General features: G+C 44.3%; 1 protein-coding gene across 1 annotated transcript in view; it reads right to left on the reverse strand.

Moving 5' to 3' along the window:
• SFMBT2 (Scm like with four mbt domains 2) overlaps positions 1-24,162 on the reverse strand; it is a 117,359-nt gene that overhangs the window by 36,525 nt on the left and 56,672 nt on the right. The window contains exons 7-10 of the mRNA XM_075024618.1: positions 18,280-18,377; positions 6,536-6,637; positions 5,720-5,867; positions 461-543 (exon numbers count right to left, since the gene is read on the reverse strand). Of these exons, the coding sequence (XP_074880719.1) occupies positions 461-543; positions 5,720-5,867; positions 6,536-6,637; positions 18,280-18,377 (431 nt within the window). The remainder of the gene's footprint in view (positions 1-460; positions 544-5,719; positions 5,868-6,535; positions 6,638-18,279; positions 18,378-24,162) is intronic.

Below are 24,162 nucleotides of genomic sequence, written 5' to 3' on the forward strand. Positions count from 1 at the left end.
GAGCATCCATGCAGGTTAATCACTTCTCACAGTCTGAGCTCAACGGTTTCAATCGTAGCTTTTAAATGCATTTGGTTTGGTTAAATGTATCTCCCTGGGAACCAGAGAAAACACCCAAAATATGAAAAGGGCCAGATGATACCATGCAATTTTTTTACCTAGTTTATTTTCTTTTAATAGCACTTGAATTACTTGCAATGATCAGCAGAGAACCTTCTTGTGGTAGGTGCTGTACAAAATCAGAGAGGAGATGAAGAGCAGGAAATCTAAATGAATCAGATAAGAGTAAGACTTCTTCTCTTTTTTAGGGATGGAGACCTGAAACATGTCTCCAGCTTCCTTCCTCAGACTCATGGCGGTCTGGGGGAACCTCCCAAAGCCTTGCTGCAGTTTTTCCGTGCAAGCTATTTCATTTCACATGGATCAAGAGGAGCGACACAAAGGCAAAAAGAGAACTTACGTTTCTAAAGCACAGGTGAGGCGCTGCCTCCGCTCCACACTGCTTCTGGTAGTCTGCCCAGTCAAAGTCCTGGCCAGAGTAACCTGCAGGATGACAAAACAGCAAGTGCCATCAGCCACCATGTCACACCAGAGAGAGAGAGAGCACGAAATGGGCCCCAAGCAGATGACCAGTTGTGTTTCAGCATCCCACCCCACCTCGGTGAACTGCACACTATCAGCAGGCAAGTTCTCCGGATGCCTGTTTATACACCACGAGAGCCAATGCCAATGCTTCTCCAGCCCCCACTCACACACCTTCTGCATTTCACTTCGAACACTCCAGGTCTTCATTAAAAAGTAATAAAACATATTTATTTTCCTTATTTTCCCTTTCCTGTGAGCATCTCCCGGGCTTTAATAAACCTAGAACTACCAAGAAGTGCTACTGTCCCCAATTTCCAGGTGGGGCTAGTCATCGACTCCTTTCTCCTTCCATTAGCTATCTAAAAGATGGGGTTATGGAACTGGACATCAAGGGTCCCTCAGCAGCGGACAGGGAGAGGACCAGCACAACCAGAAGCTGATCCATCCTCTCTTTCAAAGCATGAGATAAATTCTCCTCTCTCTTCATTGATATATCAATATATCATTGATATATTCACTGATACCCTCCATGAGTGACTTCCCAGCAGCTCAGTGTACATGAGCCGAATCCCACCACAGTGAGCATGTTATCCAAGGTTTTATAGAATTCTGGAGCAGAGGAGGAAAATGAACGCAGATTTCCCAGCTCCCAGACTAAAGTCTCAGCAACTGGATGATCCCTTCAGCCTCTGCTTCTAGGAAAAAAATTGATTTATATAAGCATCTCTCAAACAGTCCCATCACAGAGAGACAAAACAGACCTCTGCTCATCCATTCTTCTTACATGGCTATTTAGGCAATAAACTCTTGGGAGAGAGAGGAGGTTTTTTTATTTGTTTTGGGTTGGTTTTTTTTTTGTCTGCCTCTTAGTCTATATTTTCACAATGCTTGAAACCAAAGACTGCTAATCCTTTCGAGGGCCCTGTGACGATATTGTTGATACTCTAATAACATTATTGCAGAACTACTCACACTGGAAAGTTTCAGGAGTCACTTAAAGGCCAAATTCTCCCCTCAATCTCCCTTCCTGGCATCTCAGGCTGGCCTCATTTCACAGAGCATCCCTTAATGCCTTTTTCATTGACAGTCAAAAAGGGACACTCAAGATCAGATAGGAATGAATCATTTATGAAAATTGTGACATTTTTTGTAGGCAAGAAAGGACTGGAATACTGAGTGCAGTCACCTTTCAGTCACCCAGATCAAAAAAAGGAGGTACAAATTTTGAAAATAAACTCCCAAGGATCCAGCTAAGATGCAAGTGTCTGGGATAAGATGAACTTCTAATCCTAATGATTGCATACACGACAAACAAATTAATGAGATAAAGCCTTGAGCTAAGATGCCTGTCTCTGTGGGGCATGAAAGTGCATAATAATTGGAAAGCTAGAAATAAACATGCACAAAGAAGTAAAAAAGGGCAATTACTTTTACAGAATGTTCATTTTTCATAAAAAAAAATAAAATCCTTGCACTGTTTTTTAACAACCGATTTCTGCAACAGCATTCTCTTCCCGTATCTTCTCTATCTCCTTTTTTCTCTCCAGTTATTTGTTTGCCAGGTACTTCTCAGCTTCATAAAATGAAATGGAAAACAGGAGAAGCGCACATCGCATCGGAACAGGATTCATCTGATCGCATACGGACGTTTGCGGTGGAGACGCCTGCAACTGCGCCTGTCACCCCGGGTTCCCTAAAGAGTCCATGGAAAACCAGGCAGGTCTAGAGGTGATCTGTCCGTCCTCCTCCAGCAGGCACAGATCCCTCTCCACCGACTCCAGAAGAAGCCAGGGTGATGGGCTGAGGTGGGGACAGCCACAGCGCAGTTATCTACGTTAAACCACCCGGGGTCCGCCCCAGCTGCCAGCGGACGTTGCCTTCAGAGACCCAAAAACCTGCCCGCACCCTGCACGTTCTCATCTCCGATTTAAGCCCCTCGCGGACAGGTTTGGAATCTTAACTGCAAGCTACGCAAAATCTTGGCAGAGCGGATGGAAAAAGGCACACGGACAAGGTTTCAGTGAGGTACAAAAACTTGAGTGTGTTGTCACCACACAACCACCCGTTGGCTTGGCCCCGCACCACTGAAATCTTTTGCCGCAGACTTTAGCAGGAACGAAACCTGGGACAGCAGTTAGAGAGTTATGGCAAACTCACTTCAGCAGCCCGATGAGGATGACTCCAAGAGGAGCTTACTCAGGAATTGGCTTCAAATAAGCCTGTGTATGGCTGGGAGCGTGGAGCATCATGATATAAGCTACCTCCCTCAGCAGATGGGGAGCTACCGCGTACCCAACACCTCCATTAGCATTCATATACCATTATCCTTTAAGGCTCAGCCCAAGTAATAACGTTCAAAGCTTCGCTTGCGTGATTCAACTGCTGCTCCTCAAAACGTGTAAAACCTCATTGTGTTTGCTATCTCAACTCTCAGCATGGAAGAGCTCAGCTGTCTAATCAGAAGCAAATATAACAATACAAATGTACTGGAGGTTTTGGAAGTGGCATTTCCTTAGTAAGCCTTACAACCAGGAGCGCTACTGAAATGTTTTTCCCCCTCTTAATAGCTCATAAAAAGGAACAATGGTTGTTACTCTAAATGGAAGTGGTCTATAAATCCAGCTCTAATAAATATAAACAGCGCTTGTTCAATGTTTATACAGCAGCAGTAAATGGGTATTCATTTTTGGCACCGTACAGGAAAATACTGTGCTCTATTTCTAGTAGCAAATGTTTGCACCTCCTGTTCATGACTCATCTACTGTGAGTTTGGCTTCAACAAAGACCTGATAGGCAAAAAGGCCAGAAAATGGGTATCGGGCAAATAAAGGACTCTGAACCCAAATACCCCAACCTGGCACACTGTTTTGATGAAATAAAATCAGGTAATTTTAAAATCCTAAAACCTCCTTGTCAACCAAAAATTAACCAAAAAATTAACCAAAATTAACCAAAAAACCCAAGCCCAGAATACAGCAAAGAAATCATTTTCACAAAACAAAAAAGGACTTCTTCCATTTTCAGCTTTTGCTCCACGGGAACTTCTTGCCTTTCAACAGGGAGAGCCATTTGGACAACAACAAAAATGGTCAACGTATCCTCTGTTAAGGATGATTTTGGCTGGGAACACATGAGCGCTGGGAAGCAGAAGGCTGGTCAAATCTGGTGTGAGAAGGGGCAATTCTAGACACCCCAAGGCAGGCAGAGCTGTCCAGTGATTTGGGTGGAAATGGTGGGATTTCTTCCCCCTGCAGACCTGCTCATTAGCAGCCAGCTCACACCACAGCCTTCCTCGCTTTCACAGCACTGCAGCCCACTTGTATCAGTTCTGGTTATTTCTTTATCCAAAGCTAGTATTATTCCGCTCAGAGAAGACTGGCTCCCTCAGTGGGAGTTTGGATGCTTTTCACTTTCCCTGTGCTTTCTTTTTTGGTGGTTTGTGGGGTTTTGTTGTGGGTTTTCGTTTTTTTTCTTTTAAAGAAATCATTCTAATATCTGATTATATTTTAGTGACTCAAACAGCGTATCTGCCAATGGAAGAGTTTTTTGACACCAAAGGTCCTAAAACATAGTTTGGGCATGCAGCCCTCACACACAATGTAACAAGCACAGCAATATATAGCATGCATCTATCTGCCACTTCTTCTATACCTTTTTAATAGCTTCCCCCCACAATTTCTGACCCGACAGCAGAAAGCAAACTATTTTCATCAGCGGAATGAGGGAAGACTTTCCACACTTTCCCAGGAGCCCAGGTGGACCCCAACCATCACACCAGATAATTACTTGCCCCTTAGACTTTACTGGCCAAGTTGAGAAATACCCATATGATGGATGCTACAGCCACTTCTAAAAATGCTGGCATCTAAAAGAGAGTTTGCAGGCACTTGACCTGTAAAACACCACCTCAGACAGGCTTTGTATGGATTGGAAATTATTAGGCCATGACCCTGTAAAGGGAAATGTTTGGCCTATGGTCTGCTTTAGTTAATTAGCTGGCCTGGGGGAAGCTGCATGAGAATTTGGGGTGAAAAAAACAAAACATTCCATTTACTTTCATTTTTAGCAGCTTTTCTGGCCAATATCAGCAAGCGCTTACACAGACATTATCATTACACCTGGATTTAAGCAGGAGGGAGCTAAAGCATCCAGACAGCACGTTTATTTCAGTAAAAGTAAGAGACTAATTATGGATGCACCGTATGCAGCTGCACGCACAGGACTTCAGGACTTTGGTGGGAATTTCAAATCACATGTGCTGAAGAGACATTCTGGATATACATAAGAGGACTCTGAATCTGGTAGGGAATAACTCTTCGCTTCCCTGGGCTTGGCAGCAGCATACTTTTTCCAAAATTAAGACAAATCTGCATGTGCAAAACTTAGTGGGATTTTTTTTTTTTTTTTTTTTTTGGAGGCATTTCTTTTTCCCCCAAGCAACACCAAATTTTGGCAAAGGGTCAACATTCCAGCCAGCTTCAAAAATCTAAAATTCCAGAGAACCAACACATTTTGCAAGCAAAGAAATATTGCTAGGGCACCGCAGGTGGTTGTCTGAAATTGCAAGTAATTAACTGCACTGCTACAAAGTTGGGAAATAGCAGGGTTGGAGGCTGTTTCCCCTGGCTCTGACCTGTATGCTGCTCACAATTTGCCCTCACCTGGGTTTTTTTGAGACAGCTAAGGAAATGCCTACACACTCCCGGGCAGGCAGCTGTGAGTTTAGCTTAGACATTTAGATTTAGGAGCTTTGCCTGGCCTCGGTGTTGTACAAAGGTGGATACTATAGGGAGATGCCTGGTTTGCCTCTAGCATGATACGACTTTTAATGCTCCTTTTGCTCTACACACACAAAGCATCGCGAAGATGCATTTCACAGGAATTCACTAGGCTTCGGTGCAGCCTGCTTCAGACTACAAAGCACACAGACATCAACCCACCAGCAAGACACATTTGCAGAGATGTCCACGAGCTGGTATGAGCCAGAACAGCCCCAGCGACTCAAGAGAGCCACTCTGGCTTGAGATACTTAGGGTGATGCTCTGCTGTGAACAGCATCGTGGTTTTAAAGGCAATAACAACAAGCAAACTTCCTTCAGAGGAAACTTGCAAATCACCGAGAAGGAATACGAACCCTTGGGAGGTGTGAGATTGACTCCGTTTTTAAGGCACCACTGTATTGGCAAGATCCCTAGGGAATCCGCATGGCAAAGCATTGAGATTTTGCTGGGTTCAGGTCTCAAGTCATCAATGGTCACTTGTAAATAATGATTGTTAAAAACCTAAGGGGTTAAAAAAAGAAGAAAACAAAATCAGAATTTGAATTTGCTATAACATTAGGTAACGTGGAAAGCTGAAACAGCCAGGCCCTGGAATCAAACTACTCCTGAAAATAACCCACTCTCACCTAACACTTTTCATCAAAGTGTTTCTACCAAAGAGATTAAGGCCCAAGTTTGAGAGACAGGTAAACTGAGGCAAGGGAAAGTGCTGGGGTTCAAGGTCACCCAGTGTGCCTATAGCTGAGCAGGGACTGGAAGCGATCCTGGAGACCCCAGAGCCTTCCTCTCTCTTGCCTTTGAGAGTGTGGATTAAATATCCAGCTGCTGCCTCCACCCAGCTGTTTTATTTCAAAAGGTTTCCCAGATGTGCAGGGAAAATACATATGCATGGATGGGAGACAGAGGTAAAAGAGGGATCCTTTTGGTTTTTACATGGAAGTGGTAGATGGACGTACTCATCCCCATTGGATCTAAGTGCATACAGTCAGCTGGTGATGTTCGTAGGAAACAAACAATTCATTACTTAGGAACATCCATGGATTTTAAACATATTTCTTAATGTGTTCTCCAGCCAATTAAGTACCACTCTTGAGTTTTCCTAAATGTGGTGGAAATCAGTGAGAGGCTCCTAATCAGGCTCTTTCCATCCCTTCTTTCTGGGAGCTCACCTTGGTCACTGATGCAGGACAGATATGAAACGGCTCCCTCATATTCACCGCCTCCAGCTTCATCCCCACAGTGAAGAAGTGGTTTCGCAAATCAGCATGGTCCTGCGGGAAGAGATGGGAAAGAGGAACACATGGCATGCCAGCGCCGTCCACCAAGGTAGGGCCGATACATTTGAAAATCTATTTGAAATGTGTCCATACGGATTTTGTCACTTAGCTGATTACCAGATAGACCCCCAGCTCCAACTGGGCACTCCTGGTCTTACCTTATTTTCACGCTAACCCAACCACAGAAAGAGAAGGGACACCCTCACTCCTAGAGGACAGATCTGCAGCACCAAGCCCATCCTATCTAAAGCACAATGTGTGTCCATCTCAGCAGCAGCATCTAACTTGACCTCGGTCAACAACATCATGCTCACCAAAACGAGGACCTGTCTGAGAAATGAATACTTGAAAATCTCCCCGGGGCAGAGCCTCTTCACCTCTGACACCCACTACCATTTAATAGCAACTAAAGGTATCAAGATTCAACCTGACACCCCCAGGGTAATGCCCAGCATGTATGCAAACAGCTCAGGATGGCCCTAATTGACCTTGATGTATGTCTAGTTTCTGCAGGGCACCAATATAAGGACCTGGGCTGGTTTCCACGTGCTGCAAGATGGAAAGGTCTTTGCTCCAGCCGGGAGACTAAAGGTGGACTAAAGCCCAATGAACTCAGACCAAAAATGTGGGCAACAAGAGAACATGGTGGGAAAACGTGCAACTGTGTTCAAGTATATGCCCACCGCAACACTTCCACCTGGGATCAAACCTGGCTGCATCCAAAGGGCTGCACCCAGAGGGTTGCACCCAGCAGCTTTGGGGATGGCAGCAGGATGCAGTCCTGAAACTCAGAAGCAACCCAGGTTCAACTCCCTGGTTTGCCACCAGTTTAGTGTTTAACATCTAACAAATTAACCCATCCCTCGTGACCCCTGTCTAATAGGTGTATGAGTTGGCATCCTAATTCCAGAGTAATAATCATATTTTGTGTTCATTCAATAAAAATGTCCTGCAGTATTTCTAAACAGTCTGTGCATTAGCCAATACAAGCATAAAAAGAGATGATTTTATATTTAATGCACACATACAGACGGCTCCAAAATACATGCAGAGAGCTTGCTATCTAGTAAGTGGTTAGCAATGTCATTCCCATCTACATTCCCTGCTACATGTTGTATTCTTGTTCTGAAAAGATTTTCTATTGATCCAAAGTTGTATGTCATTGTGCTTTCTCTTCCCAAGAACTGTCTTCACTTGTAGACTTAACAACTTCTATTTTGGGATCTTACATTCCTGGTGCCATTAGAGACACAGATTTTTACAGGCTCCAACCACGGCTAAATGAGTTGTCTTCATCTTACCAACCTGCAATGTTATGGAGCCTGTTCTGTGAGAACCAAAAAGCAATCAAAAAAAAATCGTAATGGATTTAGACTCACAGCAGAAGCATATACAGATAGGGAAACTGAGGAAGATTTAGCAATAATGGCGCAGAGTGCAATGAACTAATGGCTGAGGAAGGAGCAGACGTTCAGGAGTCTGAGCATCCTGCAGTATAGCATAACCATCAGCCATACGTGTGCTTTCTGGCAGTCACTTCCATATCACTAAAGCCCCAGAGAAACAGGAGACCCATTTCTAGCAGCTTTACACAGAGAATGTTTCACTGAATAAAAGTCTAAACCAGGGAAGAGAATCTGGCTCCTTGTACATAGAGGTTGCCTAATACAAGGGATGCATCGGACAAACAGGTTATCAAAATTGCCTCCTTTACTACTGAAAAGGTTTCAGCTGGGAAAAAGATGATAGCTGCAAAAATCAGACCTCGCCAGCACTGAACTTCAAATCTCCAAAGGCAAAAAACATCTGGACTGGAGGGCTGCCTCCTCCTGCCCGAGGTTCCACACCCAGCGGCTCTTAATCCTTCGGGTGAGGTTGTAAAGAAAAGGCGACTTTGCAAAATGTGCACCTGGAAGTAAGCTTACACTGCAGCATCTTCCCATCAAAAGTTCCAGGATTCAATTCACGCTCGTATCCAGCTTCAATACATAATAAGCCAAGATCCACCAAAGTACTTAATCATGTTTATCTTTAAACATGCAAGTAGTTTCATCAACTTTAAGTGATTTGTTGATTGAGACCAAAATATATCGAGACCAAACCATATTGCTTCTCGCTTTTATTTGAAACCATTTCTTTGGTTCTTCTCCTTCTATTTGTTTTGGCCTTTTTAAAGGGAAAAAATAATCAGGTAGGGGGAAAAAAAAGCTAATAACATTTAGAGCTATTTTGCTTCAAAAGTATATCCTCTTTTCACCACACGCTATGTCCCTTAGGATCAAACCTCCCTTCTCATTCAGCATAGCATGTAAATATCTTCTCCATTAAATTAATAGCAAGAGTGAATTCGCAAGGGGAGTTCATGGGATCTCGGGTACGTCTCCCTTTTGAGGGTCAAAATCCTCTTTGAAGCAGGAACATACATTTGTTTGGAGAACGGCCGCAGAAGTAAAAAGCTTGTCTGTGTTAAATGTCATTTTTGAGATGGAAAAGCTTTCATGGAGAAAAAGCCTTTATATTGTACCTCTCTCGCAAATGGTCAGGGTCTGGATATTTGATGTCTCTCATATATTTGCTAAAGAGAAGCATCAAAATTTACTGAAGCAGCCCTAGATTTTTGCAGCCACAAAAGGAAAAAAAGATCCTGATGCCGTTCTCCAGTTCCAGTGCTGGAGTTGCCTCAGCCAGCAGGGAATTACTTAGGATTTGGCATATGCTCCTCTTCAAAACTCCAATTAATTTACATAATTTCTAAGAATAGGTTCCACAGAAGTGAAGGCAAAGCTTTTAATTAGTATTAGACTCAAAGTGATACACTGGATAATGAACTGCTCTCTACTCCTTTTATTCACACTGACAGGGAAGACGCCTGTTTAATAAAAGCAGCTACAAGAGGACTGGAGGGGTGAGACTTTCCCCTGGTCCCCGCCAGGCTCTGCAGCCCAGCAAAAGAAATGCCTGAAATGATTATGGGTGGCAGAATCTGACCCATTACCGCTATTTCACGGCGTTCAAAGCCACCTATGAGGACATCACCAGCCATCATTTTCTAGCAACTTCTCCAAGTGAGTCTCCATTTTCTTTGAAATGGAGATGAATAGGCAGAATATTTTTTGACCAGTTGGAGCGTTTTATAGCCTCGTGCACGGCGAACTTTTACTCCTGCTGGCAGTCCATGCTTCCCACTGACCACACGGATTTACACCAGCAGATTGCCTGTCCCAGGGTTCACAACCCCTGAGCGGGCAATGGAAATACCCTCTGACAGCTGGAGAGCAGTCAAGTAAGCTGGATCGACAATCAACAAGGATGCAGAAGAGTCCCTTACAGCAAAGTGAAAAATCATGCCACAGAAAGTACAATGAATTAACGTGGCACGAGCACCACAGTCGCTTATTCAAAGGGTCACAAACTCTAACATGATGGATTACAGCCCGCGACGGTGCTCACGGGTAACGAATGGAAAATTGCATAACCCTCCACCGAACGTCTGTCACTTACAGCCCAAATCCACTGGCAAAAGCCAGGGCTGTCACAGCTCTCACTACAAACCCCAAGAAGCAATCAAACCCAGCCCTACGCTCCTGGTTTTAGAGCGGTATGCATTTGCAAATTTGCCAGCATGCACAGGCTGGGACCCGCAGCCCTGCTTTGGTATGCATCTGCATCAACTCTACCTTCCTACCGCACGGTATTTCTGCAACCCTTCTGCAAAAATACTGATGGGCTTTGCAACAGCTCACTGCAACCAGCATCACCTGCAGGGCTGAGAGCTGGAGCGTCTGAAGGTCAAATAACAAGTCAGCAACAGTGCTAGGAGGAGAACCGGGCTCCTAATTCCCAACCCTCTTCTTTAGGTACTGAGATAGTTGCATAATTTTCTCCTTCATAGCTAACGAGCAGTGCAGCTTTCAAAAATGTCAGGTGACTTGGGAGCCTAAATGTCATTCCAAAAGAGATCCACAAACATATTTAGAAAAGTATTCAGCCTCTTAAGGATGCAGACAGGCTTTAGGGAAGTACCTGTGTGGGTGACATGCTTAAGTCCTAATAATAAAGTTACTAAGCATTGGCTTTAGGTCTTGAACTCAAAAAGATAGACTTCAAAATCATCATAGTTATTTGCCCTTTCTGGTACCTAAATACCTTGCTAAATCCAGCTTCTGAGTATTTCTACTCAGCAAAGGTCATTTAAGTGTAAATAAACTCAAATTTGCCCATGTCACAAGAGTGGAGCTCAGGTAATTTTACAGTGCACTGGGTAATGCAGATAGAGCAGGGGGACTTGGATACGCTGCTTTTGCCCGTGACGTTCCGGGAAGCCGTACTATGGGCTGGTTGCTCTAGCTGTGTCCACAAACCCAAGGAAGGGCATCACCTTCTGATTGTGAAACGTTCATTTTCAGCCCATTCTGCCCAAGACAGAACACCGGAGTCATCTCATTTTAAACCCAGCAGCTTACACAGTGTATAGATAAGAGGAAGAGGCTGTAATTTGAACTCTAATTTTCAAACACTCTAGAAGTCAGGGCTCTTTTGCTCCAGGACAGTCAGATTCACACCACTGTAAGACCGCAGCTTTGTGCAAAATTCAGAATTAAGTCTGAATGCTGAAAAGTTGCAAAGTTGAGAGGCTGATTAGAAACACTGAGCGCTTAATAAATGATTGACCTGAGCCTCTTTTAATCCTCACCAACTGTAACAGTGTGAAATGCTATTGCCTTCAGTCACATCTCTCCTGGTTTACCCTGCTAAAAGGCACAGAAGAAGTGGGCCCCATCTGGTATGATTGGAACCATATTATTTGATTCAGTTTTTGTTTTCAAAGAAATTGCTTCCCCCAGTGTTTTCTCTAATTCTCCAAGAAACTGGCTGCTTCTAATAGCCTAATTTTAATCACAAAGCTCATGTGTGGTAACCAGTCACAAACACAGTAATAGCAGTGGTTAAACTGCCTCTGCAGGAATCTGGCATTTGTTTTTTAATTGAGCAAAAAAAAAAAAAAATAAAGAAAGAAACCCTCCCAAATGCAATCCTTTGCATTATTTGCAGATGAATCAGTCTTGTTTGCGATTCATCAACTTCCTTTGCTAAACACAGAGCAATTTTCCCTAAAGACACACTCTCTGCAGGGAGACAGAAATCCCCCGGTAAGACACAACACGAGCAAATTGTCCCTCGGTTTGACAAGTGCAGTCACTGGAAGACCAAAATGGAGAGATGTGGGGTGGGATGAAGAGGAAAGGGTGCTGGGAAGGAGGCTTTAGAGATACCGTGACCCTGAAGTAATGAGCACGAGAGCCAGCTACGAGCTGCACCTACTGAAGAGCCCCTTAAAAACTGCAGATGCTTCTGCCTAGGATCAAATTTAGCCCTACAGATTTTTAAGCTCCTCTTGTTGAATAAAAAAATAGTTACCATAGAAACAGCAACATCGCAGAGTAGCCGGTCTAAATCCAAATACACCTTCTCCGTATGGCTCGGCCCGCCGCAGATGGCATTAGGGCAAAGATCCCCTCCTACGCAGCGCCTGCTCCGATGTGCCTGGGCGGTGGAAGCACGGGCAGCAGAGGTAAAAGACAGGGAGATGCATCCACTCGGGGCAGGGAGGGATTGCGTTTGGGCCGGGTTTTTTAACATCTTACGGCATTCCGGACTGCCACGCCGCTCCACAAGCGTTCGCTAATGAATCCTGGTTGTGTCACACGCATGGGGTCCCGTTTCACAGGTGGGAAAGTCAAGTGGAAAGGAAAACACAGGTGGGAACACCTAATTGAGTGCTCCAAGTGAAACTATCGGTGTCTCTTTTCACACCCCTAAATAAGTACCTCAGCTGTGAATAGCGACCGAGTCCTCACAGGCACTTGTTTGGACTGAGTCTGCCCTCAGATCGTTATTGAGAAATCAATGGGAATTTGTTAGAGGAGAGAGGATTAGAACAAATTCAGTGCACACCGTGGGCTGCAACCACCCTGCAAAACAGCTACGGACCAGAGCTGGCTTTTGCTTTCTTTGAGAAAAATCATCCGTCTTTAGATGGATGATTTTTAGGTATCACCCACGCGGGTCCTACATGGGAGCAGACTCTGGCTGTAGGTGCACATTAGCCCCTGTCAGTGGAAAACATTGCCATGCCCAAGGACGCGGGAGGCAAGAGCTCAGGTTGTCATGCCCAAACTCCCTGACGCCAAGCCTGGATGCAGTAAGTACACTGGACCAGGTCCTTTTCCTAACTTCTCGCCATCCTGAGAGACGCCGGGATGCCATGGGGAAAGAAAACCACACGTGCTAAACGTACAGCCAGAGGGACAAGGAAGGCTGAGGGACCCGGTTCCCGCTCAGCCCGTCTGCTTTGCCTGAACCATCTCCAGCATTTCTCTTCCAACCCGGACTTTTGTACAGTGCTGCCAAACAGACCCTCGGGGCGTTTCAGCCGGGGCTTGGCTCCGTTCACCTCCTTGGATTGCTCTCCCCACCTGCCTCCTTGCAAAACCCACGGTCAGGAGGGAGCTGCAGAGAGGTCAGAACTTTTCCCAGGTCCGCAGAGGTACCGCCAGGCTCCATCTCGCACCTTTGATTTCGGAGACATCCTCGCTCCCAAGAGCCGTGAAGGCAGCTACGTTTATAAGACCCTTTGCGGCATACCCCCTAACGATGGCTATTAGGTCTTAGAAAGATAAATGGCTTTAATGAGCTGAGACAGGAGTGGGTCAAAAGGCAGCCCAACGACAGAGGGGTCGGGACGCCGTGCACGTCTCCCAGCCAGGCAAACAGCAGTCAGGGAGGAGGGCTGGCGAGTGCTACGGATGGGGGAGAACAGATGGGAGTATAAATAATCTGGCAGCCTGCAAACAACATGGCGACTCGCGGGTTATTAAAGCACAGCGTGCGCGGCGAGGGCCAGCCAAGCCATCAGTGCACGAAGGAGCTGGGGATTGCGTATGTTGGGATTTGGCTTCCAAGCGAAACCAAAAGCGTGTTCGTTGTAAGCTACTGCATCAGCACGTGCCCGTCTATTAGGGGAGCTGAAGACAGAAAAACCCTGTTGGACTTCCAAGTCTATTCATATAGCCAGGTCAGGATTGCCTCTGAGCAGAAAGGAACCCTTCAGTTTCTCTATTTTACACTTAAACTCCTCCAGCATACCAAATAATGGAAGAAGACACCCTAAAACACCCAAAGGGTTTATTAACTTTTGAGAGATGTTGTCCTCCTTTTTGAAAAAAAATCAGTGTCTTGGAGAAATAGTCCATCTTACTTTTATAATTAAAACACACAATTCTTCTAATGGAAAAATTATATTTTAGAGGCGGGGGAAAGAGTCCTGTATAATATTATTTATCTTCATACTTTTCAGTGTAGAACTAGAACCACCACTCCATCCTGAATTTCAGGGAGCAGCTCTTGCCTGGATGATGGCAGCTCTTGGGGGCAGCTCTTGCCATCACTCTCCTTAGCAGAGATTTGTCCCAACTGATTCCTTCCATGTCATTAGTCTTACCGTTAATTAATACTATTACTGATTACAGGAAATATCAAAAAGCTCCAGTTAGAAACAGGGGCACACTGGGCTGGGCATAGTGTAGAGCTTTTTTTTGCCAGAGAGAGAACAATTTCAAGTTGGAAAAACCCAACAACTTTAGGAAAGGAGGACCAGAGGGTGGAGACAAGAAGAATGGGACCAAAGGCTATAAATCAGGAACTGCCGCCTGTCTCAGATAACACCTCTCCCTCTTAAGTGTCTGTGCTTTTCAAGTAGTTTAACAGAGTTTGGGTTAGGGATGTGACTGGTGACAGCTCCATCCAGGCTAGTCATCAGGACCCACTTTACAGCAATCGGAGGAAATTGGGAATAGGATGCCCATATGCAACATCTATGGAAAGATGATGAGTACCCCAAATCCTGGGTAGGATTTAGTTGCCCAGAGGAGTCTGTGAGCTGAAAGACACGCGAGGATCCACGACATCTGCGTGGGACCCGCAGATATGGCACAGAAGACCAGGGGAAGCGTAATGGGATGTCAGAGAAGATCCCCAGGATGCTATCTGCCTCTCTCTAGGAAACTAAATCCCTTGACCCGTGTCCAGCATTCATCTTACCCAAGCTACAGGGCTTTAACTCTAGAAAATGCACTGATTCATAAGCATTAGGGCTAGAAGGTGCTGTGTTTGGAGTCTGGTTTCATGATGCAAGGCTCTCTCTTAGAGAGCACCACCGAAGCTGGTGGTGAAGGGAACAGCTGAAATTGTCACACTTAACTTGAAATCAGGCCGTGGTAACAGTATGACCACCCTTACTCATACCCAAAGCTCTGGCCATCTTCTGAAGTGTCCTCTGAAGCCCAAGCCACCATTTATGACTGGTACTCAGCCAAGCATGGGGAATCCCTATAGCACCCTGAAATCAGAGCAGAAACAGCAAAGGACACGGCTCCTTGGGTTGTGGTCTTACGGAAGGATTTGTGCTCCTAAACCATTCAAACTCCTTTGAAAATCCTGTCTGCATGTAGTTTTCTTTAAGGATCAACATGTTTTCTGAAAAGAACAGAACGACAAAATAGCGGGTGTGTTGCAAAAAGCTTTTGTGAAGAAAAAACTTATTCCAGGATGTGCAGTTTGCAAAACACTATGTTTAGTAGCTATATAATAGCAGCATTTTCTGGCAGTTGAACATCACTTTCCTTCTCAAAGGATCCTAAAGCATTTTACAAACACTTTCAACATATGGCCAACTGTAAAATAGCACCAGAAAAAAAGAAGATCCTGTTTGCAGCCTTCTCCCTGATTTTTCCCACCAGCTCATGTGGTCTGATGGACGGTGCGCTCTCCTTGGATGCCTAGAGGGGATCAGGGCTGCACTTTTGCAAAGGACTTTTGGAACTGCTGCCAAAGACCACCACACGCAAGTTCAGCTCTGCCACACTTCTGAGAGTTGATAATTCAGGCTCAAATCCATGGCTTATGAGGTCTCAGGCAGAAGCTAACCCTATTACATCAAAACCAAAGAGCATCATCAACAACGGGCTGATAGACCCATAAGAGGAGCCACTTCTCGTGCTACAAATGCAAATCTGCTTTCCCAGCACCACCACCTGGGACCAGTTTGATGGCAAACCAGTGACACTACCCATGGTCATCCACAGCTCAAAGGACAACAGTAATTTAAGCGGTAATCCAGCCAAATGTGCACGTGCTCACCGTAGGGACCGCTCACGTCTGTACAGCGAGCATGCACGCTCTCCTCAGTGATGGATTTCTGTAGGGAAATGTGGAAAATGCGGAATATAATTGCTTGGTGTGCAGTTTACCATGTCCGCCAAAGTAAACATTTCCAGCTTTCCAGAAGATCTTTAACAGTTGCCAGCTGTCAAAGCCTGTGTTTTATATCTCATCTAACACATGACAGTTACAGTAGCACGGAGCCCCAGGCACCATCTAGAGACATTACTTCTGTGCTGGGTTTGCAAAAAAAAAAAAATTAAAAAAAAAAAAAAAAAAAAAGACAGACTCCTTTGGATTCTACACTTTTTGCTGGGTTCTGGGATTATCCTTGAAGGTCCCACACATAAATATTGGCTTACCTTGTAAGATCAGACAAGTGTACTCTCATATAGTCTCCTAAAGCCTTTCCTTAACTCATATTTAAGTCATTACTACAGGAAGACATGCTCACAGGCACGGACAAGCTCTCATATTTTTCTCCTTAATTAAGAGGCACAAGATGGGGTTGATTCACCCTGAACGGGCAGAATAAAGTGATGCCCATGCACAAATAATTTATTCAGCCTCCTGTCTTCCCAGAACCAGGGACTTAGATAACACCAAACACTGAATTCAGCTCACCTTGTGCTCAGCTTTCACATTACAAATAAAGAAGCCCTATTGACCTAATCTTGCCTTTTTGTCCCATTTGGCCCCCAAGTAACTCTCCTCTTGGGCCATTCAAGCATTCCAATGTTTTGCATTGTCTTCTAAGAGGAATATCTTTGCAAGCTCCAACCACATGGCACAGCAACTGGGATTTGCTGAATTTAAATTTATGACCCTCGTGCAATAATTAAAATAAGTGGGTATAAGTCTGGCATGCTGAGAAGAGGCAGAAAAACAGCTGTTAGTTATAAACTTTTTTTAAAAAAGGATGTTTTATGACCCTCATCAGAAACATTCTTCACTCTTTCATATAGACAGGAATAAAATTTACACATTAGGCATTCCCTATTGTGATTTAATCCCTGCCCCACACAATGCATTTTTGATCTTGAAACTGCAAATGCAAACTTTAATAGACTTGGCGGGTCGAAGCGTTGTACGAAATAAATGGCAGAGAATCAAAACTCTCTGCACGCCACTCCCATCACAACACGGGGCTTCTCAAACCCACGCTCGTGCCGAAAGCCAACGCACAAATCTTCCCGCTTCTCCCAGCCTAGCCGAGCTTTCACACTGCAAGCAAATGAGCCGCTGCCTGGGCCATTAGCAAAGCGGTCCCAAATTGATGTTGCTAATTCAAGTGCATCTCAGCTGGGCGAGGAGCCTGGATTCCTCGCGGGATGCTGCCAGCCAGCACATCCCTGCAGAAAGGGTGAAGGTGGCACCGGGGTTTCGTGGCACGCCAGCCAGGATGGGACACGATGACTGCCTTCTTCCAGTTATCGTAGAATCATTTCGGTTGGAAAAGATCTTTAAGACCATCGAGTCCAACCGTAAACCTAACGCTGCCAAGTCCACCGCTAAACCACGTCCCGAAGTGCCACGTCTACATGTGAACCCCACCAATTGCTCGGGTGTTTTGGGGTGTCCCAGGGCAATGTTGCTTAAGGGCAGGGAAGGATCCCAGAGGGTCCCCAGGATGGTTGGATGAGCCAGGAAGGGTGGTGGGGAGGACAGCGGGGTCCACCAGGTCCCCAGGCAGGAGGTGGCACTGGAGACAGCGGGGGACCGCTGTGCTTCAACGCACCTCCCCGAGCATCCTCTCGCGCCCGCGCTGCCCATCACACCGCAGCAGGGATGTAACTGTTCGAAACCAGACGGGCACAGCTAGAAATCAGGATTATCTGGAGCCGTCATGATTAATAGCAGTGCAGATCTGGATGGGAAATTAAAGCCGGTGCCTCAGGGCTGAAGCACATCTCTAACTATTAAAAACCAGGGTGAGAAGGAAAAAAAAAAAAAAAAAAAAGATGTGGGAGCAAAATTATCTCCCACTTCCACTACAGGTCCCTGAAGGAGGTTTCTCTGCCTTGTGGCTTGTGATCAGATGAAAATTTTGGTGCAAGGCTCACTGAAATCTGTCCAGCTTATGTCAACTTTCATACTTGTAGCCTTACAATTTCACGGTTGTATACACCGCCTTTGCACAGGTCTAACAGAATAAGACATGTTAAAAATAACGTCGGAGAAATCAGTGCCGATCACCCCCAGCCCCTCGAAAAACACTGACTGCAAGAAGTCAGTTCTCAGAATGGAAAGTCCACACATAAAACTGCATTTTATACAAACATCTCACTTGCGACCTTTCACAGTGATGTATTAGAGCAATGGCCTTTCCTGCAAAAGTTTAACATAAACTGCTAAACACTGCATGATATTTATTCATTGCAGGTTCTGTAAGTGAAGGAAAAATGTGTATCTTTTACCTTGAACACTTCCATTGGAAGAGGAAAATTTGCTGCATCATTAAGGGATTTTTCCAGAGCGCATTTCCACTCAGATATACTCTTCAGAGAATAGATATCTAAAGCAATGACAACAACAACAAAAAAAAACACAACAAAACCAAGAGGTGACTGTTTGGGGATCAAACATTTTTGAAAGACTTAAGTTCCTATGTCATAAAAATGGATAGTACAAGTGAAATGAATAGTGTGTATATTCCAAGCTGTACAGCGTGGATAAATTCAACACAAAAGCAACTAGCAGGGGCACATTTTAGGAAGATTGTGTTTTATATCCTGGAGTAAAACCCAGAAAAATGCATGTCCTTCATTTTCTGCTGAAGAAACGAGAATTGTACTATCTCATTACTTGAAAATAACAAAAACTCTCCTTTGATTTTCATTTCTCAAAATACCTGATGTTTCCAGTTTGAGGAGCCTCAGGTCTTCAGCCGGTATTAGTTATATTTGAACAAAACCAGAAATATCTTTACCAAGGCTTCTGTTCATTGGAAAGTTTGTTTTGCATTTTTTTTATTGCAGCGTTGGGGTTTTTTTGCGGTGGGTGGGGGTAAGTGTGGGAAGGAACATTTCAGCTAGATCTCTATCCAGACCCGGTTTTTGGTACCACACTCAAACCAGAGTATCACACCAATTCAAAGATTTACACTTACGAATTTTCATCATTATACTTGTAGGCAAAATCTTTGTGCAGATTCACATTGCTTTCAGTGAGTTTCTTTAAATAGGTTTAATATTATTAAATCATTCTATTAACAAGCCCTTTATGGTTCAGTGCAGTGAAACGCCTATGAATCATCAAAGGAAACAATGTAGGAAACAATACTATGATGAAGAACATTATATTGGATTTACTTCTGCCCTAGAAAACATATTGTTATCCTGCACATAACAAGCTATTGCAGAACATTCATATCAAGGTCTTAAAGAGACAAGATAGGTAGATAGATTGCAACAATTATTAAAATGGAAATGAACATCTACTCAATAATAAACTTGAACCTTGATACGAAGTGAACAGTCTGAAGCTTTTGTCGGTTTGGCTTCACGCGCTTACATCACAGTTCAATTTGGCCCAATTTGCATTTAAATTCTGTACATCTAATAACGATATATATTTACTAGCTAGCAAAGATTTACTGCTGTATCTTACAATTCTGAAGGAGGAAATAAAAAATATGTATAAAAAAGGAACTGGCAAGCACTGTTTTCACCTAGCACTGACAGTACAAGAGAATTTTATGCTCTCATCTCAACAGATTTAAGACCTTATCAAAATAGGATTTGCAGAATCACTCACTGGAAGTGGATGTATTTATACTTCCACTATATCAAACCTCGCTACTTCAGAACAGACATCAAGGATATGCATATGAATTTAAACACACTTAAAGGGAAATGTTAACCTTTCAGGGCGATATTTTTAATTCCTCAACTGTCTGCTTATTAATGGGAATACACATTTCAAGTCTTTGTTTACAGCATGTGCAGTGGCCACAAGTGTTAATAAGTGCACTCTTTACCTAATTGTTCATTATTTTATAGCCTTGTTGCTCCAGTTCTCCCTTACTTGCAGGAGCTCTGATCAGCTTGAAGCGCAGGGAGGGAAACGACTCAACTTGTTTCTTCCTTTTTGGTTTAAATGATGCCAAACAGAGAAATACTCAATACAATATGATTTTTCCCCAAGCTGCAGCCAGCCTGTTGTTTCAACTAACAAGAAGTCTCAGCTTTGGAAAATGCTGCTGAATGCTCCCTGGACAGAGCAAGCCGAAAACAGACCCTCGCTTTCTACTATGACGGCAGCGAAGCACAGGAAAGAAGAAAGTGGCATTTGGGGCAATTTTGCCCAAAATCAGTGAAAACAAGCAGCAACTTCTTTGGGCAGTGTCAACAAAATTCGAGAGAGAAAGACAACTCCAATGGTTTCAATAACCAGCAAGCAATATCATGCGCATTTAATTAGTGGCAGCTCGCTTATGCTGGCAAGTATATGGACACTAAATCGCACGGTTAAAAGAGCATAAAGCATTTTGTTTAAGTGATAGGGTTGCAGGTAATTGAACAAAGTGTACTGTGTCAATTTGTATTTAGGTTAACAAGGAGTGAGCAATTAAAATGACTGCCAATTTGTCTTTAAATAGAAAGTAACATAAAACGAGACACTCTCTTCCTCCATAAGCAGTCGAGGCAAGACCATCAATGGCTCTGTGTCAAGCAGCCTGTGCCAATTTGCACTAGCAAGGAGGTTTCTTTTGAATTCAGATATACATCTGATGGAAAAAATAAGCTATGACCCCTTTGCCTCAGTTAAAAGGGCTCACAAGACATACAAAGTCCCTGGAAGTTGCCATTTGGAGAAGACAGCCAGGATGCTATTTCCTAAAGACCCTCTTGCACACTCTTGTACATTAAGTGGGTGCTAGGATGTGGATGGCTTCAGAGAAGAGACCTCCCCATCCAAAATACTGTAGGCATTTGGATCCATGGGATCTCCTTTATATGAGATGCTCTGCTTCTTGAAAGACTGACCTCAAACTGCTGTGCAAGGTGAAACCCAACCTGGCAGGTCCCAGAGGTGGATCAACACAGAAAAATCACAGCCCAGACACAAAGGGAAATAAAGCTGAAGATGCGTATGCAGCATCCAAGTCAAGGGTAGGCAAAGCACTGTCACAACCTGCAGAACGGATGTATAACTGAACATCCCCATTTGATAGCAACTGAACACGCAGCCTGATTTGGGGAGGAGCTGCGTGTCCTCCGCATCTCTTCAGAGGAGATTCATAACAGCTTTGATATACGGTCTAAGGCTGTTCCTGTTATCGATCAAGGAGTCACCTTAACTGGCTTCAGATGTTCAAAAGTTAGACAACCAGGTCTGTTCATTGCTTTCAACCCCCGTGAGTGAAAAAAATAGGCTTATGAAGCTGTCATTTCATCTGACCTACGTTACACATGTCTTAAGCATCCCCTTTTCTCCACTGATCATAAAGAGAAAGCAATAGCTCATACTGAACTGTCTTTTTGATGCCTACACTACGACAGGTGAATCTAATCCCTGATGTGTAAAAAACTAACATACTGCCCACAGACTCCCTCTCTTTCCTAAGAGGGCCCACACTAGGTCTTTCACACAACAAAGGTCTTTCTAGTCCAAATCCTATTTACTACAGAAGTCACTTGGAAGGATGTAAGCAATCAAGGATGTGTCCTTGGTACACATTCCTGGCCTAAGGTCCTCAGGAAATTGCATTCTTTGACAGTTTATGGTTTAGTAGGTTCATCCCTGAGTTTCTTTAGAGACCTCTGCTGCCAGCATCTCACCCTGGCAGCTCACTACTGCTTGCCTACCTGCTAGCTCCAAGATTTCTTCTGCAGACTCTTTAATTTGAAAGAGATCCGCTATGACCAGCCATTTGGCTTTTTCCTTCTTCTTCCTCTGGGTTAATGTCTCATACGCTTTGTTCATCCATTGTGCTTCACGAACATGCTGATGTTAGGTGGACATAAATGGCCGATATAGTCCACTATGTCAGAAATGGAACAGCCAGCATTCCTGCGTCCAGAAACTCAGCAGATTTCCATTTCTGACTGGCTATTCCCTGGATTGCAGAGCCTGATAACTGGGTAAACCAGAAGAGGAGATCAAAGAAAGATCATTGGGGGCAGTGTTCAGGAGAGGACTTGTGAGAAAATGGAAGTGTTCAGACCCAAAGGGTATTTTCTCAGCAAAATCCTATGAGACCCAACTTTACGAGGTGAAAAGTAATGACCATCTATTTAAGTCAGTGGAAGTCAGGAAGAAGATCCGGGCATTGAATTAATAACAACATTCACTAAAAAGTGAATGACCAGAGAAATGCCAAGGAGAGGAAACAGATCTCAGATGAAGACAGATGAGAACAAGAGAAAGAAATTTTAAAAGCAGTTAAATCAAGGAGAAGGGAGAAGAAACATAAACAACTTCAGCAAAAAGAGTCCAGTAACAAGTTTAGAGACAAGACAACTGAAAAAATGAAAAGAAAAAGAAAGCTGGGGGAGGGGGCGGGAATCCATAGAGAAGGAAGCACAGGTGGATAAAAGGATGAAAGAGTAGAAAGAAAATGGAATAAACAAAGAGGAAGCACAAATCTCATTTGGGCCATTTCTGTATTGATTCACCAAACCTATACAGGCCAAGAGGGTGCAAAGATGGTCAATGAAGAAATTTTTCTCTGTAACACAAATACTCTGTAAAAGAAGAGAGCGAGTGATAGTCATGCTCTCCAGCGTTCGCATCTAATTTAGAAGTGATGAGGAACATTGATTCCTACCTATCAGTGAAGAAAAACACACACTTCCAAAAATCATTTGAGACCCCAAGTTAGACCCGAGACCCAGACAGACTTGTGAACACGACAATTGCACGTATCAGGGTAACCTCTCTGAATCAGGTGCAATGGACAGAAGCCACATTAGAAATACCTACCGAAAGGAGGGCTACCTTTCTGCTATCATCTGACACTCATTGCAAAACTTCATCCACAGCACAAGGAAAATGAGGTACGGACCTGGACAAGTTTTTCACCTACACAGGAAAAGGTGGAATATGTCTGCTGGGTCAAAACCTGTGCATTAACCAAGAAAGCACCTCTTCTCTCAAGAGAGGTGCAAACAGCTAGCAAATGGGAGCCATGATCCACAGGACTTGGCAAACAGCTTTGTGGTCCCAAGTATAAGCCACATCTTTATGAAAAATACAAATGCTGCACACTTTCTGCTCCAAAGAAGACTATGCATGCAACAGTCTAAGCTGTCACGTTTAACTAGACCCCTACCTTCAAGAGAAGTCAACCAACCTGACTCAGTCAACTCAAGACAAATGCAGAGCTAAATGCCCTGAGTAGAGAGAAACCCAACTGCCCAGAAACTTCCACAAAGTCTTGACCGATATTATTGGGTGGTGGAGAAAATTCACCCTCCCAGTCATCCCCCACTGTAATGGGGTAGAGCCTAGATGGAAGAGTATCTCCAAAGCCAGCCCCAGAACCTGTCGATGAATGCCTATGCAAGTGTTTCTCCAGCAGGCTTCAAGCAGCCCTGAGCCCCTACTGCATGCTGTGGTCCCTAGCCCATGTCCTGCTTGCTAAACTTTAGTGATGCTTAGAGTTCCCCTACACTCAGTCTTGCCATCATTCCTTCCCTGCCATTTTGATCCTGCTCCTTTTGCCAAACCCCATCCCACTGTCTGGAATCTGATTCCAGCTGACCCCTACGCTCCGCTCTTTCCCAGCCTCCTGGTCCAGCCTGCTTGTGCCTGACTCCTCTGCCTAGCTCCCATCCCTTGAACTTCTCCTACCCCTGGATTTGTGACTTCCAGTTTCTGACCCCAGACTGGCTTAACTGCAATCCCTACCTCTCTCTATCCAAGCTGGTTTGAACACTAAACTCAGCTCTAGCGAGCTGCTTCTCCTGATGTTCAATCTGGTCTGACATACTCGCAAAGACTTCACTCCCTTGGAGAAAATGCAGGACAAAATCTGTGGTCTTTTAAACCTGAAAGACCCCCTCTACCCCTACTCAAAGGAGTATTTTCTTAGCTTCTAGCAATAGACACCCCAAAACCCCTGGATGGACAGGTTGACATGGACATGCAGACAAACCCAGCACTCTCACTGCACTTTCGGACTGGTTACACCCAAGGCAGGTCTCACTCCGCAGATGTACAGCAATGTTACAGCTGAATATGAAAGACTTGTGTTAGAGAGACCATAGGGGTTCCAAAACACTTCCTCCAGCCCTGGGAAATTTCGTGGAGGTTGACTGCTACCCAAGAGAAACGTGTGTGGCCATGGAAAGACA

Source organism: Buteo buteo, chromosome 4, assembly GCF_964188355.1.
Source record: "Buteo buteo chromosome 4, bButBut1.hap1.1, whole genome shotgun sequence".
In the NCBI taxonomy this organism is placed as follows: Eukaryota; Metazoa; Chordata; class Aves; order Accipitriformes; family Accipitridae; genus Buteo; species Buteo buteo.